The sequence below is a fragment of the Lethenteron reissneri genome, chromosome 60 (assembly GCF_015708825.2).
Source record: "Lethenteron reissneri isolate LAM-NWPU_2019-01 chromosome 60, ASM1570882v1, whole genome shotgun sequence".
NCBI lineage: Eukaryota > Metazoa > Chordata > Hyperoartia > Petromyzontiformes > Petromyzontidae > Lethenteron > Lethenteron reissneri.
Window position 1 is genome coordinate 1,401,962 of NC_083838.1, and position 25,500 is coordinate 1,427,461.

Consider the following 25,500-nt stretch of genomic DNA (forward strand, 5'->3'; position numbering starts at 1 on the left):
GGGGGTACTGCTCCTATCCTTGACACCCACCCCACGAGTAGAAGGGAGTGAGATGGAACAGATGGAGATTAGTCCACACTCTGCTGTACCACCACCAGCTACTACCTGGCCGAGCCAGGGAGTACGGCTCCTCTCCTTGACACCCACCCACGGGTAGGGGAAGGCCGTTTCGCAGCAGCGATGACATCGATAACAACGCATCAATAATGATGATAACAGTTGTATAATTAGCGCCCTTCGGAGTGACGGAGGAGCGGGGGGGGAGAGAGGCGAGCGAGGCGGCGTGCCGGTGTTAAAACTTTTTATTAAAATCCATCTGTAAATATACAGGGTGGGGGGGTGGGGTGGGGGGGGTGCTTCCACGCCGCAATAAATAACCCGGAGAGACGCGCGCGTTCCGATTGGGGGGGGGGGGGTGGGACGCTGCGTGTCGCCGCTGTACCCCTCGGCCCGGCTCTGCCCTCCGACCCCTCGCATTCTGACCGCCGCAGGCCACGGTTCGAATTCACAACTTGGTTGTGGTAAACCACCACCACCGCCACCGCCACCACCACCGCCGCCACCGCCACCGCCGCCGGTTACCCCCCCCCCCGCCCACCTCACCGCAAAACAAAATAAAAACTGAAAACGAAGAACGGTATAATTCATCGACGTCAAAAAAACGAAACGAAACGTAGTCGTCAAGTTCACTTGGAGAGTTCGTGTCTCTCATTGAGCCTGCCGCGCGTAGACGATGCGACGCAGGCTCCTCCTGCCCACCGACATCCCCCCCCTAAATCCCGCTCGAGTTCCCCCGTCCCTGTGGAGCGGCAGGGCCGGGTCGCCCCACCGACGACTCATCCGCTCCGGGTCCCCAAATCCGCTCCGGGTCCCCAATTCCGCTCCGGGTCCCCAATTCCGCTCCGGGTCCCCAAATCCGCTCCGGGTCCCCAAATCCGCTCCGGGTCCCCAAATCCGCTCCGGGTCCCCAAATCCGCTCCGGGTCCCCAATTCCGCTCCGGGTCCCCAAATCCGCTCCGGGTCCCCAAATCCGCTCCGGGTCCCCAAATCCGCTCCGGGTCCCCAAATCCGCCCCGGGTCGCCGACTCTGCCCCAGGGGGATGCCGACTCCATTTGAAATTCGCGCCAATCAACGCCATTGGTCGAGCGCGCCCCGCGTGACCCCGCGTGACCCCGCGTGACCCCGCGTGACATCGCGTGACCCCGCCGCGCGACACGTGTTTTTACTTGTATATATTTTTCTCGCTTATGCATTTAAGCGACGGCACAAAAGAGAATTTTCCTCGCCTCCCTCGGCTCGTGCCCCACCCCCCCGACTCGGAGTCGTTCAGCGCCCGGCTCCCCGGACACGGCGGGGGCCGTGGCGCACCCCGATACCTGCCGTCGCGATGCCTCGCGGAGGGGGTAGGACCCCCCACCCCACCGCCCACAGCCCCCCGCCCGACACTTATTGCTTGAGATCGAAGTACCGCACGGGGCATCGCTTGGTTTGTCCTCGCGAGGGCTCGGTCAGTGCAGGCGCGCCTCCGACAGCGTCGCTGCCAACGCCGCTGCCTCCTACAGCGTCGGCGTCTCTTACAGCGTCGCCGCCCCCCCTCTCTGTCTCCGAGCCGCGCGCTAAAACCAAGCGGGCGGTGCGATTGGCTCCGCCCGAGTGCACCGGCGGGCAGCAACCGATCGGAATTTTTTTTTTTGCCGCTATCATTCAAAGTTTATTTTTTTCCCATTTATTTATTATTGATCCTAATTCTTCCGCACATTTTATCGTTGCGTACAGTATCGTTGCGTACTGTGTCGCTGTCAAGGCTATTATCGACTCAACGCCAAGTGAAGGCCTCGTATATCGCTCGTAGGCTCGCAAACAACGGCTGGGGAACGCATCTCGGCCGGAAGCGTGCTACGACGACCTCCCGCAGCGCCGCTCCGTACAGCGCCGCTCCGTACAGCGCCGCTCCGTACAGCGCCGCTCCGTACAGCGCCGCTCCGTACAGCGCCGCTCCGTACAGCGCCGCGTTTATGCAGAAGGGCCTCCCAAGCGCCCCACGTGACGCTCCTGCCATGTCGCCCGCGGTGGAACCAGATGCCGAGCGGACCAGACGGCTTCGCCATCCGTGCTCCTCGTTGATCCGGACGCACAGTCGAGTCGAACGAACGAACCCACAGGCGACGCCCGACCGACACCAACGAAGTCCGGCGGTTGAGACGACCGCCCTGGTGCCCACCGGCCTCCTGAGCCAAGCGCGGCGGACCAGACACGGGACGTACGACAAAGACAAAGGGTCCCTCCCCCCCCCCCCACCCCGGCGTAGCCCACGCGGGCTGCCGGGGCAAGTGCTGTTCGATGAGCAGCAGTGCCTAAGAAGGCCGGCGCCGCTCGCCCAATGTGTGCGTGTGTGCGCGTGCACTTTGAACTTCTTTCGCACCGTACATGGCCAGCCGTGCTAAGCGGAGGTGCGGGGAGCGGTGTGGCCAGAACCGCGCCCGGTACTGATTTAAGGCCGAGTCGACCGAGGGGAGGCCCAGGACCGGTTCAGATCATCGTCACTGGCGGTGTTGGTGGTGGCCGTGAGCGGGAATCGAACTTGGGTCTCTGCTGGGTTCGTAGCGCGGCGCGGCGCTAACCGCCGTTCCGCACTCGGACCCTCAGACAGTCACAAAGCCACCGAACCACGGAGACACACAGACACACATACACACAGACATACGGGAACAGACACAGAGATACAGAGACACACATACATACGGGGACAGACACACAGCCACAGAGACACACAGACACACATACACACATACATACGGGGACAGACACAGAGACACAGAGACCTATATACAGAGACACGGACACTCACACAGACATGTGGACATTCACACAGACAAACACTGAGACACTCCGACAGACGGACGGACGGGCAGGCGGGCGGACGGACGGGCAGGCGGGCGGGCGGACGAGGCCGCGTCAGTGGCCGTGCTGCTGGGCCGAGGGCCCTGACGAGGCCGTCGTGGGCAGGCGTGCCGCCCTCGCGGCCAGCGACAGCGGCGGGGGGGGGGGCGGCCACGGACAGCCGGGGGGGGCAGCCGGGGGGGGCGGCCGGCAGGCAGCGGTGCAGGCGGGCCAGGGCCTCCTCGCTGCGCTGGCGCTCGCTCGCCAGGCGGCGCTTGCAGCCCAGCAGCTCCTGCCCGAGAGAGAGCCGTCGTCAGCGGTTTAGAGTCACGGTCGGCAGCGGCGTCATCATCGACGTCGCCATCGACGTCGTCATCGACGTCGTCATCGACGACGTCATCATCGACGACGTCATCGTCGACGTCATCATCGACGTCATCATCGACGACGTCATCGTCGACGTCATCATCGACGTCATCATCGACGTCGTCATCGACGGCGTCATCGTCGACGTCATCGTCGACGTCGTCATCGACGTCGTCATCGACGTCGTCATCGACGTCATCATCGACGTCATCATCGGTGTCGTCGCATTCCATATCATCATCATCATCATCGCCATTGTCAGCAGCCCCATAAACCTATTCCCCAACTGTACCCCTGTTCCCCTATCTCTACCCGTGTCCCCGTGTCCCAATGTACCCATCCCGGTGTACCCCATCCCCGTGTCCCCATGTCCCCGTGTCTCCGTGTCTCTGTCCCGTGTGTCTCCGTCCCAGCGTGTACCCATTTCCGTGTCCCCGTGTCCCCATCCCCGTGTCTCCGTCCCGCTGTGTCCCCAGTGTCCCCGTGTCCCCGTGTCCCCGTGTATCTGTGTCTCCGTCCCCATGTCCCCATGTCCCCATGTCCCCGTGTCTCCGTGTCTCCGTCCCGCTGTGTCCCCGTCCCGCTTTGTCCCCATCCCCGTGTCTCCGTGCCGCCGTGTCCCCATCCCCGTGTCTCCGTGTCTCCATCCTGCTGTGTCCCGAGTGTCCCCGAGCGGGCCGAGGGAGCCTCACCGCGACGCGCGAGTTCAGGGTCTCGGCCAGGGTCCCCAGGTGGCGGTTGTAGAGGTTCAGGCGGCCCACCTGCTCCTGCAGCACCTCTCGCTCCAGCACGTGCTCTGCACACACACAGAGGTCACCCGCACACACACAGAGGTCACCCGCGCACACACAGAGGTCACCCGCACACACACAGAGGTCACCCGCACACACACAGAGGTCACCCGCACACACACAGAGGTCACACACACAGAGGTCACCTGCACACACACAGAGGTCCCCCGCGCACACACAGAGGTCACCCGCACACACACAGAGGTCACCCGCCCACACACAGAGGTCACCCGCACACACACAGAGGTCATCCGCGCACACACAGAGGTCACCCGCACACACACAGAGGTCACCCGCGCACACACAGAGGTCACCCGCGCACACACAAAGGTCACCCGCGCACACACAGAGGTCACCCGCACACACACAGAGGTCACCCGCGCACACACAGAGGTCACCTGCACACACACAGAGGTCACCCGCGCACACACAGAGGTCACCCGCGCACACACAGAGGTCACCCGCACACACACAGAGGTCACCCGCGCACACACAGAGGTCACCCGCGCACACACAGAGGTCACCCGCGCACACACAGAGGTCACCCGCGCACACACAGAGGTTACCCGCGCACACACAGAGGTCACCCGCTCACACACAGAGGTCACCCGTGCACACACAGAGGTCACCCGCTCACACACAGAGGTCACCCGTGCACACACAGAGGTCCCCCGTGCAGCCTTAACACGCACTGCCGGGGCAAGCGCCATTGCGAGCAAGGCCGGCACTGTGGCGCACGAGGGGGTGGGTGGCCAGCACCACGCCCGGCCGCCTTTGTCTCCCCAGTGGCGATGTTTACCACACACACAGCACCAGGTACTCATTTGAGGCTGAGTTGACGTGGTTCGGATAATCGTCACCGAAAATTGGCCGTGAGCGGGAATCGAACTCGGGTCTCGGGTTTTTGCTTCCCACGCTCACACCAACGCCAACGCCATTCACCACGGCGCCTGTGCCAGGCCAGACGCACGCACACGGCAGCAGCAGCATTCCCCACCGCCGCCACGCCACCGCGGGACGCACCCATCAGGTGCTGCTGGTAGGCCTCGATCACGGCCTCCACGCCCCTCCACTCCGCCGCTCCGTCTCCCGGCGCCTCCGCGCCGCTCCCCGGGACCCCGGCGGCGGCGGAAGCCGCTCCCGGCGCCGACTCGGCTCTCCCCGCGCCGTCGGCAGCCGCGCCGACGCCGTGCTCCGCTCGACCGGCGCCGTCGCCGCCGCCGCCGCCCGCGTCGGCGTGAGCGTGAGAGTGCTCGAGCACCGCGTCGGAGTTTGCGCTCCACCGCACGCCGCCCTGCGGCCGACCGAACGGCGAGAAGCTCGGACGCACGGCCGGCCACGCCGCCGCCGCCGCCGTGGGCGTCACCGCGACCCCTCTGCCTCCTGCGTTGCCGTTGCAGCCGCTGCTGTGGCCGCCGTGGCTGCTGCTGTGGCCACCACCGCTGCCGCTGATGCTGCTGCTGTTGTTGTTGTTGTGGCCGCCGCCGCTGATGATGCTGCTGCTGTTGTTGTTGTGGCCGCTGACGATAATGCTGCTGCTGCTGCTGTTGTTATTGTTGTGGCCGCCGCCGCTGATGATGATGCTGCTGCTGTTGCTGCTGTTGTTGTTGCCGCCGCCGCCTTCCATTCCCAGGAACCGGATGTCGCTCATCATCGGCCTAGCGACCGGGCCGAGCACAGGCCTGGCCGACCCACCGCCATTCACGCTCAAGTCCTGCCTGCGAAGGTGCTGCTGGGCGTCGTTGGACCTTCCCTGCTGCTGTTGATGCTGATGATGCTGATGATGCTGCTGCTGATGATGATGCTGCTGCTGCTGCTGCTGATGATGATGTTGATGATGATGATGATGCTGCTGCTGCGTCTGCTGCTGCTGCTGCTGCTGCTGAGGCCGTACAGAGGCCAGACCGGGCCTGGTCAAGTCGAGGGCGGTTCGGACGATCCCACCGGCGGAGTCGGAGAGGCGCGGGGGGAGAGCGGCGATGGACGGGGGCGGTGGCGCAAGGCCGCGCGGCGGTGCCGGCGGCTGTTGCTGCGTTTGTTGCTGCGGTTGTTGCTGCGGTTGTTGCGGTTGTGGTTTAGCCAAATGGAAGTGGGGGGCCGCCGTTCTAGTGGGGGGCTCGCGGGGCACCACGACGAGCGGTGGTGGAGAGGGAGGGGCGACGGAGACGGCGCCCGTGGAGACGTTGGGAGCAACGATGGCGGAGGAGGCGGTGGTGGTGGAGGTGGTGGAGGAGGTGGTGGAGGAGGTGGTGGAGGAGGTGGTGGAGGAGGTGGTGGAGGAGGTGGTGGAGGAGACGTTGGGACCTGCAAGCGAGAGGGTGGTGGTGGTAGTTGTTGTGGCGGTTGTGGTAGTGGTGGTGGTTATTGTGGTGGTGGTTATTGTGGTGGTGGAGGTTGTGATTGTTGTGGTTGTGGTAGTTGTTGTGGTGGATGGTTGTTGTGGTGGTTGTTGTAGTGGTGGTGGTTGTTTTGGTGGTGGAGGTTGTGGTGGCAATAGTTGTGGTGGTGGTAGTTGTTGTTGTGGTAGTGGTGGTAGTGGTGGTGTGGTGGTGTGGTGGTGTTGGAGGTAGTAGTGGTGGTTAGGCCTCATTGCTGCTGTGAAAAGTGATTTGCAGATGATGTTTTAACATTGCGATGTTGTTTTGGCCAATAGCGCTGGCACTGTGAGTGTGCGCTTCATTTGCTGTGGGAGGAATCTCCCGCAGAGCAATGGGGAGAATATACAGCTCACACACACAGACAAAGATCCCCCGTGTAGCCTGCGGCAGACTGTAGGGGCAAGTGCTCTAAGCGAGTACCTATGAAGGCCGGCACGGGACAGGAGGGGGTGGGTGGCCAGCACCACGCCCGGCCACATTTGTCTCCCCAGTGGCGATGTTTACTACACACCGCACCGGGTACTCATTTGAGGCCGAGTCGACCTAATCGTCGCCGGTGTTGGCCGTGAGCGGGAATCGAACTCGGATCGCCGGTTTTCGGAGCGCGGCGTAGCGCTAACGGCTGCGCCACCGCTCCCCACGCGCACACACAAACACGTGTCCACACACGCGCACATTTACACACTCACACGCACACACGCGCACGCTCGCACTCACGACACCCGCTCTCAGCTCGGAGTCTCCGGTGACGTCATCCTCGGCCCCTCCCCTCCCCCGCAGCCCCCCCTCCAGCCCCCCACCACCAGCCCCCGTGGCCCCCCCCCCTCCGCTCACATGCCAGACCAACTCCACGCAGACCGGCGCACTCCAGTCGCGATTCTAATCCGGGCGGTGCCATACCCACCCACACCCCACTACCCCCCACCAGAGGTCGCAACCGGGTACCCCCCGATACCCGTACCCTACCCGATACCCGGCTACCCGTACCCAGCCGGGTATGGGTACCCGTTTGCGACCCTGGTGCGGCCGGGTACGGGTACGGGTAAGGAATCAAAACCCGTTTGCAACTTCTGCCCCCCACCCCCCTCCTCTAGGTCGGCGTTTGTCACCAGCCGGCGGCGGCGGTGGCGGTGGCGGTGTGGCGCTCACCGGGGTGGCGCTCACCGGGGTGGCGCTCACCAGCGTGGCACTCACCGGGGTGGCGCTCACCGGGGTGGTGTTCACAGGGATGGCGCTCACCGGGGTGGTGCTGCGCCGAGGAGTGGAGGTGCAGCCACGGCGTCGGGTGGCGGAAGGGAGCGTCGCTGGGCAGCCGCCCGTCCTTGGCGGCCTGCATGAGCGCCAGGGCGCACTCTCGCTCTGCGCACGCCGCACGCGGCAAAGACAAAGGTTCCCCACCCCCCCCGTGTAGCCATTAGCAAAGACCTCTTGGGGAAAGTGCCGTTAGCGAGCGCCTATTAAGGCCGGCACGGCACGCCCACGGAGGGGTGGTGTGGCCAGGGCCAGGCCCGGCCGCCTCTGTCTCCCCGGCGCTGACGTTCACACACCGTACCAGGTACTCGGCGAGCTCAAGCCAAGCGCCGGTTCAGATCTTCGCCGCCGATGTCGGTGGGAATCGAACTCGGGCCTCCGGGGGTTCGCAGCGCACGCAACGCCGCTAACCGCCGCGCCACCGCTCCGCACACTCGCACACGGACGCAGCGATCCGCCTCTGCATTGCTGCGGTGCGTGCGTACGTACGTTGAACTTGCGCAGCAGCGTACACAGCCGACCGTGCCAACAGGGGCGTCGTCAGCGAGCGCCTATTAAGGCCGGCACGGCTCTGACATCGCGCTCCCCCCCCCCCCCCGAGTCGATGACGACGCACCGATCGGCCGACGCCGTCGCGTCACCGAGCCCGGCTCACCCTGGCGCAGCTCCGGCTTGACGTGCGTGAGCGACAGCCGCACCAGGAAGTCCATCTTCTCGGGGAAGTCGCTGGCGCTGTTGAGGTCGCCCTGCTGCTGCTGCTGCGTCGTACCAGTCGCGGTGCACGCGGGCAACGCCGCCGCCGCCACCGCGCCCCCGGCCGCGGCCGCCGCGGTGCATTGTGGGAGCGAGGGGGCGGCCCCGCGGGGGGGGCTGGGGTCCATCATGCGCCGGCGGCGCTTGCGGGCACGCTCGGCGGCGAGGGAGTCGCGGTGCGGGCGCGACGTGAGGCCCACGATGGCCAGCAGGCCCAGCTTCTATGTGGGGGGGCGCGGGGGGGGGGGGCACGGGGGGGGGCACGCGGGGAGGGGGCACGGGGGGGGGTACGCGGGGGGGGGGCACGGAGAGGGGGATTCACGCGGAGACGTGGATGGACGCACGGATTAGACAAAGGCAATTGAGATTTTCTTGGCGAGACAGAGATGGATACGAAATACACACAGATGTCAGATGTACGCACACACAGACGCCGCACACACAGATAGTGGTACACAGACACACACACACACGGCTCACGCACCTCGGGCGTGCAGGAGAGAGGCAGAGGCGGCCGCTGGGACAGTCACCACACACACAGACACCACACACACAGACACCGCACACAGACACCACACACAGACACCCACACACACACACAGACACCCACACACACACATAATGACACCGCCCACGCACCTCGGGCGTGCACGAGAGAGGCAGGGGCGGCCGCTGGGACAGGCGCCGCACGTCGGCTCTCATCTCCCCCTCGTCCAGCTCCTCGTCGCTGTCCGAGCCGCTGGGAGCTCGGACTCCTAGACACACACACGCACACACGCACACGCACACACACACACGTACACGCACACACGTACACACACACACGCACACGCACACACGTGAATACACACACACGTACACACACACACGTGAATACACACACACACACACGTAAACACACACACATGTAAATACACACACATACACACACACACGCACACGTACACACACACACACACGTGAATACACACACACGTAAACACACACACATGTAAATACACACACATACACACACACACGCACACGTACACACACACACGCACACACACACACGTACACACACACACGCACACACACACATGTAAATACACACACACGTAAATACACACACACACGTACACACGTAAATACACACACACGTACACACATGCACACGTAAATACACACACACGCACACGTAAATACGCACACACACGCACACACACACGCACACACGTGAATACACACACGCACACACGTGAATACACACACGCACACGCAAATACACACACCCACGTACACGCACACGTGAATACACGCACACACACGTACACACACGTACACACACGTACACACACACACGCACACACACACACGTGAATACACACACACACGTGAATACACACACGCACACACGGACACATACACACACACACGTACACACGTACACACGTAAATACACACACACGCACACACGTACACACGTAAATACACACACACGTACACACATGCACACGTAAATAAACACACACACGTACACACACACACGTAAATACGCACACACACGCACACACACGCGTACACGCATGCACACACACGTGACTACACACACACACGCGTACACGCACACGCGTTTATACATGTGTAGGGCTTGAGTATAGTGCGCCACGCATCCCCTGCCTCTGTTGCTATGCAAGCAAGCACAGTACAGTGGAGTGATGTGGGGTAATGGTTGTTGTTGTGACTTTAGGCGAAGTGGGTCGTTAAGGGTTGAAACAGGTGTCAGGGTAGCCGGGAGGACACAGGCCACTGATTGGCTGGGAAGGTAATTGGGCATTAGCTGGCGTCGCTCTGGCGGTGAAAACAAGGCCACGTGACACGGGGGGGGGGGGGGGCAGGGGGTGAGCGATAAGCGGGGGGGGGGGGGGGTAGAGATAATTAGGGAGATTAATTGGTGTGGGGATATAAGCCAGAGCGCAACGGAGAGAAGGGAGTCCTGTACGAGTCGGCGTCGTGGATGGAGCTGCAGCAACGGTGCCCGGGGAGTCGCAGAGCAAGTGACAGTAGAGTAAAGCACGGAGAGACAGTGGTAGCGAGAACGCAGTGAGCCACCAGGGTAGCCGTGCATCGGAAGGATGCAGAGTAGGAGAAACCGTAGAGATGACAAGCGTAGCGATAGTGAGGTAGAGAGACGCGGAGCGACGTGGAGCGAGGGCACGGAGAGACGTGGAGCGACGTGGAGCGGAGCGAGGGCACGGAGAGACGCGGAGCGACGCGGAGCGGAGCGAGGGCACGGAGAGACGCGGAGCGACGCGGAGCGGAGCGAGGGCACGGAGAGACGCGGAGCGACGCGGAGCGGAGCGAGGGCACGGAGAGACGCGGAGCGACGCGGAGCGGAGCGAGGGCACGGAGAGACGCGGAGCGACGTGGAGCGGAGCGAGGGCACGGAGAGACGCGGAGCGACGCGGAGCGGAGCGAGGGCACGGAGAGACGCGGAGCGACGCGGAGCGGAGCGAGGGCACGGAGAGACGCGGAGCGACGCGGAGCGGAGCGAGGGCACGGAGAGACGTGGAGCAGTGGCGCGGCGAAGGTGGACTCTAAGAGGAAAATAAAGAGAGAAAGACAACCCTTGTACGAGTCCTACACATGTACACAAAGATCCCCCGTATAGCCATGACATAGACACACACACACACACAGACACACACACACATAGACACACACACATAGACACACACACAGACACACACGCACGCGAACATACACTAACACGCATATACATGCACATACATAGTCAGAATACACACACACACAGACTCACACATCCATCACACGCAGATGCATCACACAGACACACGCGCAGATACACGCATAGACAAAGATCCCCCGTGTAGCCTTAACAGAGTGTAGGGGCAAGGGCTGTTAGCGAGCACCTATGAAGGCCGGAACGGCACACGAGGGGGTGGGTGGCCAGCACCACGCCCGGCCGCCTTTGTCTCCCCAGTGGCGCTGAGGTTTACGAACGTACACAAGCTGGGGGGGGGGGGGGAGTGGGAAAGCGGGTGGGGGGGAGTGAGCATTCCAGCCGCGCTCCCACATGTCCCTGTCGAGCCTGCCGGCGTAGTGGCTCACTCACCGTGGAGCCAGGTGAGCCACTTACCGTGGAGCCAGGCAAGTTTGCGCTTCCTCTCGGCCAGGTCGAGGCGGCTGACCACGCGACGCGTCGTGCGCAGGGCCTCGTCGTACACCACGTCGGGCCTGGGGGGGGGGGGGGGGGACACACACACCGCGGCCCCCACGTCACGGGACACCGGCGGGGGGAGGGGCGGGCGCCGTGCGCTGCCCTCGGCTTCGCTGCGTAGCTGACAAGCGCCGCCGGGACTTTTTACGACCTCTTTTTTTCCCGCTGCGCACAAACCGAGCTCGGCCGACGGTCACGGCGCGCGTATCGACGCGCACCGGCGATGCTGCGCCACCGACTGGTGTCAATGGCGCGCGAGGAACGCGTTGTTAGCCCCCCCCTGCCCCTGGCCCTGCTTGGCCCCCCGCCCCGAGCCAGATTTGGATGCGTTCTTTGTGAGGTGGTTTGGCTATGGCTCTGGTCGGGTGTGCCAGTGGAAAAACCATCACCTGTACCGTGCTGGCTCAGCTCATGTGCGCCGATAATTTTTTGTATTTGATAACGTCCTACGAAAACTTACAGGTTTTCCAGGACAGGCAGCTTAATAAAGAATGATTCTGGGAAAATTGGGACAGGTGGAAACCCAAATCACCACTCACTCACCACTCACTCACCATTCACCACCTGATCACTAACTTACTCACCCATTCACTCACCACTCACTCACCACACACTCACTCAGCACCCACTCACTCACCACCCGCTCGCTCACCACCCGTTCGCTCACTCACTCACCCACTCACTCACCACCCACTCACTCACCCACTAACTCACCCACCCACTCACTCACCCACTCACTCACCACCCGCTCACTCACTCGCCCCCCACTCACTACTCACCACCCGCTCACTCACCACCTACTCACCATCCAATCACTTAATACTCACCACCCGCTCACTCACCACCCGCTCACTCACTCACTCACCACCCGCTCACTCACTCACCACTCACTCACCACCCACTCACTCACCCACCCACTCACGACAACAGGCGGCCTCCCCTACCTGTATACGCTGCTGCTGCTGCTGGTGATGGGCCCGGGGCAGGCCCTCAGGCCTGCCTGTTGGCTTGGCCGCTCCGCCCCCTCTGGCGCCCTCTCCTGGGCGAGCCGATCCAGGCAAGTGCCCTGCTTCTCCAGGAAGTGGTGTGCCGAGCGCTGCAGCTCGCACAAAAAGTGGGGGGGGACCCCTCCGCCGACGCCTGGCCCCCCGAAGTGGGAGCCCCCCATGGACACCACCTGCGGCATCACCTCGGCCGAGGCCTTCCTGCCCTCGGCCTTCACCCCGTTCTCCTCCCGGCCCTTCTCAAACGGCGGCACCCACAGGCCCGTCGGGCGGAACGGGTGGCCTGCCCCGACAGGCCTCAGGCCCGGCGGCTGCTGCTGGTGCTGCTGGTGGTGGTTGTGGTGGTGGTTGTGGTGCTGCTGCTGCTGCTGGTGGTGATGGTGGTTGTGGTGGTTGTGGCTGCCGTTGTTGTTGCTGCTGAGGTTGAGGCCGCCGCCCGTGTCGTCCCCCGGCCGCGGCACCGGGCTCCAGTAGCCGCTCGCCGCTTCGCCGCCGTCGCCGCCGCCGCCGGAGACGTGGCTCAGCCAAGCGGCCTGCGAGGTGGACGACGACAAGGACGACGACGAGGAGGTGGTGGTGGACGAGATGGACGAGGTGGTGGTGGCGGTGGAGGAGGAGGAGGCGCTGCTCCCTGGCATCGTCGCCGCACCGCCGCCGCCAGCGTGCGGCAATCGGTGGAAGTCGAGAGGCAAGGCCTCGGAGTTGTCGAGGCCGTTCCTGTTGATGGGAGGGCGACGGCGAGAGTTAGAAAGAGAGTTACACTACAAAGTATTAAACTGTTTTGTTTTGTTTTACCAGGTAAGGCCCACTGAGCCATGTAGCTCTTGTCTCTCAGAAGCGACCTGGCCACAATTGATGGCCCAACGAAATGTATGGAGGGAAAAACCGGAGGACCTGGGCGCCGTGGTGACGACACCACCACTCGGTGGCGAACGGCGGCCAGCGATGGCTGCAGGGTTTGGTGGTGCATGTTGTTTATGTCGTTTATTGTGAAAATTCGGTGACAGTTCCTATGATCACTGTTACATTGCTTTCACGGCTTTATTTTGGCGATTTCGAAAAAGTTTTTTGATTTGGCCATGTTTGTTTGTTGTAGTACGGAGTTAGACTGATGGCCTTAATCTAAGTTGTCTTGTGGTTGTTGTTGTTTGACTTGCATCCCACTGGGATTTTTGCACACAGCGTTGGTGTACGGTGCTTTTTCTGCAATATTTTGCTGTCTTTTCTTGGATTTTCTGTTTGCACTCAGTCACATAGTCACTTTAAGATGTTTTCTTGTTCATGTTTTTGTTTTTTGTTTGTTGCGGTTGCACCCGATTCAAGAGCCGAATGGCTCATAGGGCTATACCTAATACATGAAACCGAAATAAATGAAACTGAAATGCGTGTATGCACGTGCGTGTGTGTGCGGGGAGCGGTAGTGTAGCTGTTATCACGCTGCGCTACGAACCTGGCTACCCGGGTTCGATTCCCGCTCACGGCCAACACCACGAGTGACGATTATCTGAACCGGGTCCTGGGCCTCCCTTAGATCTACTCGGCCTCAAATGAGTACCTGGTGCTCGCTAACAGCACTTGCCCCTTCAGTCTGTTACACGCTATAGGGGGATCTTTGTCTGTTTTGTATGTGTGTGTGCGTGCGTGTGTGTGTGCGTGTGTGTGCGTGCGCGCGTGTGTGTGTGTGCGTGTGTGCGTGCGTGCGTGCGTGTGTGTGTGCGTGTGTGTGTGTGCGTGCGTGCGTGCGTGCGTCACCTAAACTCCTCGCGCGGGCCGACGTTGATGCTCCTGCGGGTGCAGGCGACGCTCCCCACTCGCTCCCTCTGCCTGGCGCCCCCCCGCTCTTCCTTGTCCCCGTCCGCGTGTCGCACCGCCTGCCTGTGCGCCGCCGCCGTGGGGTGGTGCGCGGGGTGGTGCACGGGGTGGTGCGTGGGGTGGTGCGCGGGGTGGTGCGCGGGGTGGTGCGCGGGGTGGTGCGTGGGGTGGTGCGTGGGGTGGTGCGCGGAGTGATGCGTGGGGTGTGTGGGGTGTGTGGCGTGCGTGGCGTGCGAGGCGTGCGAGACGGGGAGCGTGATGCCCAGAACCGCCGGGCGACGGTCGAAGAAAGCAGCGGAGGAGCTAGGCCCTCGCCGATCTGCATACGTGTAAACACACACACGTACACACTTGTACACACACACTTGTACACACACACTTGTACACACACACTCGTACACACACACGTACACACTTGTACACACACACTTGTACACACACACTTGTACACACACACTCGTACACACACACGTACACACTTGTACACACACACTTGTACACACACACTCGTACACACACACTCGTACACACACACGTACACACTTGTACACACACACTTGTACACACACACTTGTACACACACACTCGTACACACACACGTACACACTTGTACACACACACTTGTACACACGCACTTGTACACACACACTCGTACACACACACGTACACACACGTACACACATGTACACACACACACATATGTACACACACACGTACACATACACACTTGTACACACGCACGTACACAACAAAAACCGCCATTCGCCACTGACGTCACCACGACGCTTGTGCCAGGCCATGTGCACCTTGAGACCACGTGAAGTGTCGAACGCCCGCTGGCAGGAGGTCACGGGGCAGACCCAGCAGGTGCCACGGGTCGACTGACCGAGATGACCGAGATGACTGGCTGATGCCCCACCTGTGCCCCCTACTGTGCCAACTTGCTGTGTTTTAGCCACCCGGCGCTCCACTCGTTGTTGTGAGCGTCGCTCCTCCGCCCTCCGTTGTTGTTGGAGGGCGACTGCCTCCAACTGCCCAGTAGCGTCCTTCACGAGCCTCCTCCACAGAGGCCGATCTTGACACCGCTGGTACCAGTCATCGGCAAGTCCACTCAGCTCCACGTCCTCCTGTACCACATCCCTCCATCTCATCTCTAGCCCGTGCCGCGCCCATTTAGCCCCCTCGATCCGGCCGAACAAAAGCTGTTTAGGCATGCGGTGGCTGGGCATGTGGGCTACATGACCCAGCCAACGCAGCCTTGCCTGCCGGAGCAGCTCACTGATGGGACTTTGTCCAGATCTTTCAAGGATTTGTGAGCTCCTCACACAATCCAGCCTGGTTAAACCCAGGCTGGATCGTAGGCAGGCCAGCCTAAATGTTTCTAACCGGCGAAGGTGTTTCATTAGGGGGGTCCACGTTTCACAAGCGCAGAGAAGGGAGGGCATGACTGTGGCTGAGAAGACCTGAAGCTTCGTGTGGAGTGACAGAACAGGTAGCTTCCACACAGCGTTACGCAACCGATGAAAAGATAACGCCTATTGATTCGGAGTGAGACCTCTGCTGTCAAACCGGAGCCGGTCATGAGCACACTGCCCATGTATGGAAAACTCTCCACTCTCTCCACAACTGCCCCATCACCAATTAGGAGTTGTGGGGGTGGAGGGTCTGATGGTACAAAATACCCAGGCAGGTGCTTAGTTTTGGTGGGGCTAATGCTAAGGCCCCACCTCTTAGTGGCAAACTCCAGGTTCAGCAGCAGCGCCTCCAACTCCTCCTCTGAGTGACAGAAATTACCAGATCATCAGCATACTTAAAATTATTGACCAATAGGGAGCCATCCCTTTACCACACCTGGCATCGATCAGCCTCCCATTGTATCTGTACCAGATAGAAATTGCCCTGATACAGCCATCGAAGGTTTCACAAACTACGTGGTCAAAATAGATGTTAAATAATGTGGGGCCACTTTAGCTAGCACCTGTGACAGGAGGTCATAGAAGGCATCTGACTCATCGGCCTTGCCTGCATCCCTCCACGGATATTCGTCTTCAGTGGGGGCATAAGTAACCACGACCACCACTCCTTGCCTCTGGTTGATGTGAAGGCGAGCCCAAAGTATCCTGGGGCTTACCGCTTCCCACACCTCACAGCCAAGCTCCCACGCCCCCTTCATTCTTTTGTTCAGAAGAAGAGCCACTCCCTGTTGTTTGGCAGTCTCCTGCCCCGAGTCGAGGACTGTCCACCCCTCATGGTGGCAGGAGCCAGAGCCGGTCCACCGGACCTCCTGAATACCACAGAGATCCAGGCGGTACCGGTCTAGCTCCCGACAGAGGAGTGGCAGCCTCTCCTCCGCAGTGAGCGTTCGAACATTCCACGTGGCTTTTTGCTTACATCTACAGACACATACACACACGTACACACACACACGTACACACTCACACATACACACACGTACACACACACATCCTGCCACCGCCGCTGCCGCTGGGACAGCGATGTCCAAGATGACAATGAAGGTGACGGCGAAGGATTGCCGCCGCTTGCCGCTCGCCGCAGCCGGCAGCACTCACCACGGCCGCTCGCCGCCGCCGCGCCGACGCCGGCACCGCCGCCGCCGCTGCCGTCGTGCTGCTGCTGCTGCCCCCGCTCCGCCCCCGTGGCGGCGCCGTCTCTCCGTGCCGCGTGCCCCTCCAGCGCCAGAGCTAGCGCCCCGTGCCCACCCCGCTCGCGCTCCCGCTCCCTCTCGCGCTGCTTCTCTCTCTCGCGCTCCTCGCGCGCCCGCTCGCGCTCCCGCTCGCGCTCCATCTCCCGCTGCCTCGACTCCTTCTCGGCCTGCAGCCTGCAGGGACGCAGCGGGAGTGGGGGTCAGGAGGGTGCCCACGAACACTCGTGAGCATTCAGAGAGTGGGTGCAGCGTGTGGGTGGGTGGGGGTGTGTGGGTGGGGGTGTGTGGGTGGGTGGGGGTGTGTGGGTGGGGGTGTGTAAGGTGGGGGTGTGTGGGTGGGTGGGGGTGTGTGGGTGGGGGTGTGTAGGGTGGGGGTGTGTGGGTGGGGGTGTGTAGGGTGGGTGGGGGTGTGTGCATGAGTGGGAGTTGGTGGGTGAGTGGGTCTCTATGTATCTCCTTATACCACTACAGATGTTTGTGTTTCTGTTCGTGTCTCTATGTGTCTCAATGTAAATTTCTGTGTTTCTGTGTGTCTCTGTGTGTCTCTGTGTGTCTCCGTGTGTCTCCGTGTACCCCAATGGGTCTCTGCGTGTCTCTACGTGTATCTTTGTGTGTCTCTGTGTGTCTCTGTGTGTCTCTGTGTGTCTCTGTGTGTCTCTGTGTGTCTCTGTGTGTCTCTGTGTGTCTCCGTGTATCTCCGTGTATCTCCGTGTACCCCGATGGGTCTCTGTGTGTCTCTGTGTGTCTCCGTGTACCCCGATGGGTGTCTGTGTGTCTCTGTGTCTCTGTGTGTCTCCGTATACCCCGATGGGTCTCTGTGTGTCTCTGTGTGTCTCCGTGTGTCTCCGTGTACCCCAATGGGTGTCTGTGTGTCTCTACGTGTCTCTACGTGTATCTTTGTGTGTCTCTGTGAGTCTCTGTGCCAGTCTTCCGCTCTTGCAGGAGGGACTCCCCCCCCCCACTCCCTCCCCCCCACTCCCCCCCACCCCCCCCCCTCCCCCCACGAGCCGTGGCTCCTCACCGATCGGCGCTGGGCGTGCTGCTGCCGATGCCGGCGGGCGCCGCCATCTCGGGCTGGTAGCAGCGCACTCCGGGCAGCGGGGGCAGCGGGGGCAGCGGGAAGAACGGGGAGCGGAGTGCCGAGAGGCAGTACGGGTCGTCCAGCCTGCAAAGCACCGTCACCATCGTCACCATCGTCATCATCATCGTCATCACCATCGTCAATATCGTCGTCATCGTCACCATTGTCGTCATCGTCACCATCGTCGTCGTCGTCACCATCATCGTCACCATCGTCATCATCGTCACCATCATCACCATCGTCACCAACGTCATCATCGTCACCATCGTCATCATCGTCACCGTCGTCACCATCGTCATCATCGTCACCATCGTCACCATCGTCATCATCGTCACCATCATCGTCACCATCATCGTCACCATCATCACCAACGTCATCATCGTCACCATCGTCACCATCATCACCATCGTCACCAACGTCATCATCGTCACCATCGTCATCATCGTCACCATCGTCATCATCGTCACCATCATCACCATCGTCACCAACGTCATCATCGTCACCATAGTCACCATCATCATCATCGTCACCTTCATCATCGTCACCATCGTCACCATCGTCACCATCATCACCGTCGGCGTCATCACCACTATCGTCACCATCGTCACTACCACCACCACTGTCACCACAACCACTACCACTACCACCGTCATCACCACCAGTACCACCACCATCATCACCACCACCGCCACCACCACCATTGTCATCACCACCACCGCCAGGACCACCACCATCACCACCACCATCACCACCATCACCACCATTGTCATCACCGCCACCACTACCACCACCATCACCGCCACCATCACTACCGCACCAGCACCACCATCACCACCATCGTCATCGTCACCACGGGCACCGCATGAGTCACTGCGCGAGTCTATGGGTCTCTGTGTGAGTCTATGGGTCTCTGTGTGAGTCTGTGGGTCTCTGTGTGAATCTGTGGGTCTGTGTGCGAGTCTATGGGTCTCTGTGTGAGTCTATGGGTCTCTGTGTGAGTCTATGGGTCTCTGTGTGAGTCTATGGGTCTCTGTGTGAGTCTATGGGTCTCTGTGCGAGTCTATGGGTCTCTGTGTGAGTCTATGGGTCTCTGTGTGAGTCTATGGGTCTCTGTGTGAGTCTATGGGTCTCTGTGTGAGTCTATGGGTCACTGTGTGAGTCTATGGGTCTCTATGTCAGTCTATGGGTCTCTGTATGAGTCTATGGGTCTCTGTGTGAGTCTATGGGTCTCTGCGTGAGTCTATGGGTCTCTGTGTGAGTCTATGGGTCTCTGCGTGAGTCTATGGGTCTCTGTGTGAGTCTGTGGATCTCTGTGTGAGTCTATGGGTCTCTGTGTGAGTCTATGGGTCTCTGTGTGAGTCTATGGGTCTCTGCGTGAGTCTATGGGTCTCTGTGTGAGTCTATGGGTCTCTGTGTGAGTCTGTGGGTCTCTGTGTGAGTCTATGGGTCTCTATGTCAGTCTATGGGTCTCTGTGTGAGTCTGTGGATCTCTGTGTGAGTCTATGGGTCTCTGTGCGAGTCTATGGGTCTCTGTGTGAGTCTATGGGTCTCTGTGTGAGTCTGTGGGTCTCTGTGTGAGTCTATGGGTCTCTGTGCGAGTCTATGGGTCTCTGTGTGAGTCTATGGGTCTCTGTGTGAGTCTGTGGGTCTCTGTGTGAGTCTATGGGTCTCTGTGTGAGTCTATGGGTCTCTATGTGAGTCTATGGGTCTCTATGTCAGTCTATGGGTCTCTGTGTGAGTCTATGGGTCTCTGCGTGAGTCTATGGGTCTCTGCGTGAGTCTATGGGTCTCTGTGTGAGTCTATGGGTCTCTGTGTGAGTCTGTGGGTCTCTGTGTGAGTCTATGGGTCTCTGTGTGAGTCTATGGGTCTCTGTGTGAGTCTATGGGTCTCTATGTCAGTCTATGGGTCTCTGTGTGAGTCTATGGGTCTCTGTGTGAGTCTGTGGGTCTCTGTGTGAGTCTATGGGTCTCTGTGTGAGTCTATGGGTCTCTGTGTGAGTCTATGGGTCTCTGTGCGAGTCTATGTGTCTCTGTGTGAGTCTATGGGTCTCTGTGTGAGTCTATGGGTCTCTATATCAGTTTATGGGTCTCTGTGTGATTCTGTGGATCTCTATGTCAGTATATGGGTCTCTGTGTGAGTCTATGGGTCTCTGTGTGAGTCTATGGGTCTCTGTGTGAGTCTATGGGTCTCTGTGTGAGTCTATGGGTCTCTATGTCAGTCTATGGGTCTCTGTGTGAGTCTATGGGTCTCTGTGTGAGTCTATGGATCTCTGTGCGAGTCTATGGGTCCCTATGTGAGTCTATGGGTCTCTGTGCGTGTCTATGGGTCCCTGTGTGAGTCTATGGGTCTTTATGTCAGTCTATGGGTCTCTGTGTGAGTCTATGGGTCTCTGCGTGAGTCTATGGGTCTCTATGTCAGTCTGTGGGTCTCTGTGTTAGTCTATGGGTATCTGTGCCAGCCCGTGTGTGTCTCAGCGTGAGTCAGCGGGCACCTGAACGCCGGGTACTGGAACGCCGGGTGGGCCAGGAACGCCGGGTGGTAGAACGCCGCCACGGTGGCCGGGTCCAGGCTCAGGGCGTGGGGGGCCCCGGCCGCAGGGTGCTGGGGGGCCCCGTGGGGCGCGGGGGGCATCCCCGGCAGCCTCATCTCCTCGGGGCCCCCCCCGCCGCCCCCGCCCCCCCCGCCCGAGCCGCCCGCGTGGTATGGCCTGAACCCCCTCGCGGAGTCGTCGGGGCGACCCACTCCCGCCGGCGGGGGGGGCAGCATGGTGTGCAGCATGCGCGACGCGCTGCGGAGCGGGGGGTACAGACAGCGTCAGTGGCAAGATCGTCATCCTCAGCAGCAGCAGCGGCAGCAGCAGCAGCAGCAGCATCAGCAGCGGGAGCATCACCAGCAGCATCATTAGCATCGTCACCATAAACATCAGCAGCGGTAGCAGCAGCAGCAGCAGCAGCAGCATCCTGCCGACGGCGATTTGCGACCAACCGAGCGAGTGAGTGAGCGAGTGAGTGAGCGAGTGAGTGAGTGAGCATGCGAGTGAGTGAGTGAGCGACCGAGTGAGTGAGTGAGTGCACGTGCGTGCGTGGCACTCACTCGAGCGCGCTCGCGTACAGGTGAGCGTCGTGTGCGGCGAGTGCGAAGGCGGGCAGCGCGTGGGGCCCCAGGGCGCCGTGCGCGGGGGCCGCGTGGGCGCCGCTCGATGACGCCGCCGCGGGGGAGGGGCCACCCGCTGTGCCGGTGGACGGGAGGTGAGGGGGCGGCTTCTCCTGCTTCTCCGTCGCGGGCTCGGACAAGGCCGCCGCGAGCGTCGTCCCGCCGCCGGGGAGACGCGCGCACAGATCCGGCTGCACAAACGCACGGGCGGGCGCACACACACACGCACAGGCACACACGCGCGCGCACACACGCACGCACACGCACGGGCACAGTGTGTTTATTTGCAGCACAAAGACAAAGATTCCCCCATACAGCCTTGAAGCGACTGTAGGGGCTGAGTCGACCTAGGGGCGGCCCAGGACCGGCCCAGATAATCGTCACCGGTGGTGTTGGTGGCCGTGAGCGGGAATCAAACCCGGGTCGCCGGGTTCGTAGCGCAGCGTGGCGCTAACCACTGCACTACCGCTTGCGCACGCACTTACGTGCTCACACACTCCCACTTAAACGCGCACACTTACGCGCGCACACTTACGCGCACACACGCTCCCACTTACGCGCTCACACTTACGCACACACACTTACGCGCTCACACTTACGCACACACACGCTCACACTTACGCGCTCACACTTATGCGGTCACACTTACGCGCTCACACTTATGCGCTCACACTTACGCGCTCACATTTACGCACACACACACTCCCACTTACACGCGCACACTTACGCGCGCACACTTACGCGCACACACGCTCCCACTTACGCGCTCACACTTATGCGCTCACACTTACGTGCTCACACTTATGCGCTCACACTTACGCACACACACGCTCACACTTACGCGCTCACACTTATGCGCTCACACTTACGCGCTCACACTTATGCGCTCACACTTACGCGCTCACATTTACGCACACACACACTCCCACTTATGCGCGTACACTTACGCACACACACTTATGCGCTCACACGCTCCCACTTACGCGCACACACTTACGCGCACACACTTACGCACACACACTTACGCGCACACACTTACGCGCTCCCACTTACGCGCACACACTTACGCGCACACACTTACGCGCTCCCACTTACGCGCACACACTTACGTGCACACACTTATGCGCACACACTTACGCGCTCCCACTTACGCGCACACACTTACGTGCACACACTTACGCGCTCCCACTTACGCGCACACACTTACGCGCACACACGCTCCCACTTACGCACACACACTTACGCGCACACACTTACGTGCACACACGCTCCCACTTATGCGCACACACTTATGCGCACACACTTACGCGCTCCCACTTACGCGCACACACTTACGCGCACACACGCTCCCACTTACGCACACACACTTACGCACACACACTTACGCGCACACACTTACGCACACACACGCTCCCACTTACGCACACACACTTATGCACACACACGCTCCCACTTACGCACACACACTTACGCACACACACTTATGCACACACACTTACGCACACACACGCTCCCACTTACGCGCACACACTTACGCACACACACTTACGCACACACACGCTCCCACTTACGCACACACACTTACGCGCACACACACACACACTTACGCGCACACACTTACACACTTACGCACACACACGCTCCCACTTACGCACACACACTTACACACTTACGCGCACACACTTACGCGCACACACACACACACTTACGTACACACACTTACACACACACACTTACACACACACGCTCCCACACTTACGCACACACACTTACGCACACACACTTACGCGCACACACGCTCCCACTTACGTACACACACTTACACACACACACTTACACACACACACTTACGCACACACACTTACACACACTTACACACACACACACACTTACACACACTTACACACACACACACTTACGCGCACACACTTACACACTTACGCGCACACACGCTCCCACTTACGTACACACACTTACACACACACACTTACACACACACACACTTACACACACACACTTACACACACACACACTTACACACACTTACACACACACACACTTACACACACTTACACACACACACTTACACACACACACACTTACACACACTTACACACACACACTTACACACACACACACTTACACACACACACTTACACACACTTACACACACACACTTACACACACTTACACACACTTACACACACACACTTACACACACACACACTTACACTTACACACACTTACACACACACACTTACACACACACACACTTACACTTACACACACTTACACACACACACACACTTACGCGCACACACTTACGCGCACACACTTACACACACACTTACCACACACTTACGCACACACACTTACACACACACACTTACACACACACACTTACACACACTTACACACACTTACACACACACACTTACACACACACACACTTACACTTACACACACTTACACACACACACACACTTACGCGCACACACTTACGCGCACACACTTACACACACACTTACACACACTTACGCACACACACTTACACACTTACGCACACACACACACACACTTACACACACACACACTTACACACACTTACGCACACACACACTTACACACACTTACACACACACACTTACACACACTTACACACTTACGCACACACACTTACACACTTACGCGCACACACTTACACACACACACTTACGCGCACACACGGGTACGTACCCCACGTGCCTCGCTCCTCCAGGGCGCCCCCCCACTCGTCTGCGTGGGGGCGATGGTGACCACGGGGGGTGCCGTGGGGGGCTGCACGGGGAGGCGCGGAGGAGGAGGAGCGGGGGGGGCCACGGGGGCTGGAGGTGGGGGGCTGGAGGGGGGGCTGCGGGGGAGGGGAGGGGCCGAGGGTGACGTCACCGGAGACTCCGAGCTGAGAGAGGAACCTGGGGAGAGAGAGAGGGTGTTGTGAGTGTGTGTGCACGTGTGTGAGCGTGAGTGTGTCAGTGTGCGCGTGTAAACGTGCGTGTGTGTGCACACGTGTTTGTGTGCGCGCGTGGGGAGCGGTGGCGCAGCGGTTAGCGCTACGCCGCGCTACGAACCCGGCAAAGACCCGAGTTCGATTCCCGCTCACGGCCAACACCGCCGGTGACGATCATCTGAACCGGCCCTCAAACGAGTCCCGGGGGTGCGGTGCCTCGTGAACATTGCCACCAGGGAGACAAAGGCGGCCGGGCTGTTGGCCACCCACCCCCCTCGTGCGCCACTCACCCACAGCACTTGCCCCAACAGCCTGCCGAGGCTACACCGGGGGGATCGCTGCGCTCACAACGACGAGTGGCGGCGCCGGGGGGCTACGAGGTGGCACGGGCGGTCCACCTGCCCGTCACCTCAAGCCGGCCAACCCCGCGGGACGCACCTAGCCTGGCACGAGCGCCGCGGCGAACTCGCCGGGAGGCGCGAGTTCCTCACCTCGGGGCTCTTCGGCCTGCTGCGCCAACTTCCGGAGCGCGGCTGCAAAACTGGCACCTCGTCCACCACCTCCACCTCCTCCACCTCCACCACCTCCACCCCCGCCACCGCCGCCAGCGCCACCAGGCGGCGTGCGGTTAGCAGAGGCGCCGTCTCCGAGGTTGCCAGCATTCGCCGCTGCCGCGCCGCTCAGCGGAGTGGCCGAGCCGGCGATGCAGGCGGACACCGGGGCGGCGATGGCGGTGGTGGAGGAAGTTGGATTCCCGGTGAGCGCGAGCGGAGAGGCTGAGAGCGGCGGCACGGCGAGCATCCTGGAGTTACCCAGCGACGACGACGACGATGACGTCATCGGCGTCGTTGGCGTTGATGACGGAGCCACATGGCTCATACCTGCACCACGCACACGCGGGAGGGGCGGGGTTAGGGGGAGGGGCGGGGTTAGGGGGGTAGGGGCGGGGCTGGTTGGCCCCCAGCGCCGTTGGGAGCCGGGTTCCAGTCGGGGTGGCAGCTCCAGCCGCAGCGCTTTCGTAGACTCAACAAACAAAGATCCCCCGTGTAGCCTTAACAGACTGCAGGGGCAAGTGCTGTTAGCGAGCAGCACCTACGAAGGCCGGCACGGCACACGAAGGGGTGGGTGGCCAGCACCACGCCCGGCCGCCTTTGTCTC

At 60.7% G+C, this 25,500-nt stretch overlaps 1 protein-coding gene across 1 annotated transcript; it reads right to left on the reverse strand.

Annotated features, from left to right (window-relative positions):
* Nucleotides 1-300: 300 nt before the first annotated feature.
* Nucleotides 301-25,223, reverse strand: LOC133357874 (uncharacterized). The gene is made up of 15 exons (XM_061576020.1): nucleotides 24,834-25,223; nucleotides 24,093-24,307; nucleotides 21,297-21,547; nucleotides 20,695-20,991; nucleotides 18,143-18,286; nucleotides 17,027-17,295; nucleotides 14,397-14,775; nucleotides 12,585-13,361; nucleotides 11,560-11,657; nucleotides 9,060-9,175; nucleotides 8,323-8,641; nucleotides 7,656-7,775; nucleotides 5,062-6,342; nucleotides 3,940-4,043; nucleotides 301-3,173 (listed from the first exon to the last, which is right to left on the reverse strand). The coding sequence occupies exons 1-15, from the start codon at nucleotides 25,219-25,221 to the stop codon at nucleotides 2,652-2,654; spliced, it is 5,280 nt and encodes a 1,759-aa protein (XP_061432004.1). The 5' UTR covers nucleotides 25,222-25,223; the 3' UTR covers nucleotides 301-2,651.
* Between the last annotated feature and the right edge of the window lie 277 nt (nucleotides 25,224-25,500).

Coding starts and splice junctions, on each gene's coding strand:
- LOC133357874 (XM_061576020.1), bottom strand. CDS start 25,221: ATGAGCCATGTGGCTCCGTCATCAACGCCAACGACGCCGATGACGTCA. Junction 18,287..20,694: donor TTCCAGTACCCGGCGTTCAG/GTGCCCGCTGAC, acceptor GGTGCTTTGCAG/GCTGGACGACCCGTACTGCC. Junction 14,776..17,026: donor GGCGGCGGCGAGCGGCCGTG/GTGAGTGCTGCC, acceptor ACACGTATGCAG/ATCGGCGAGGGCCTAGCTCC.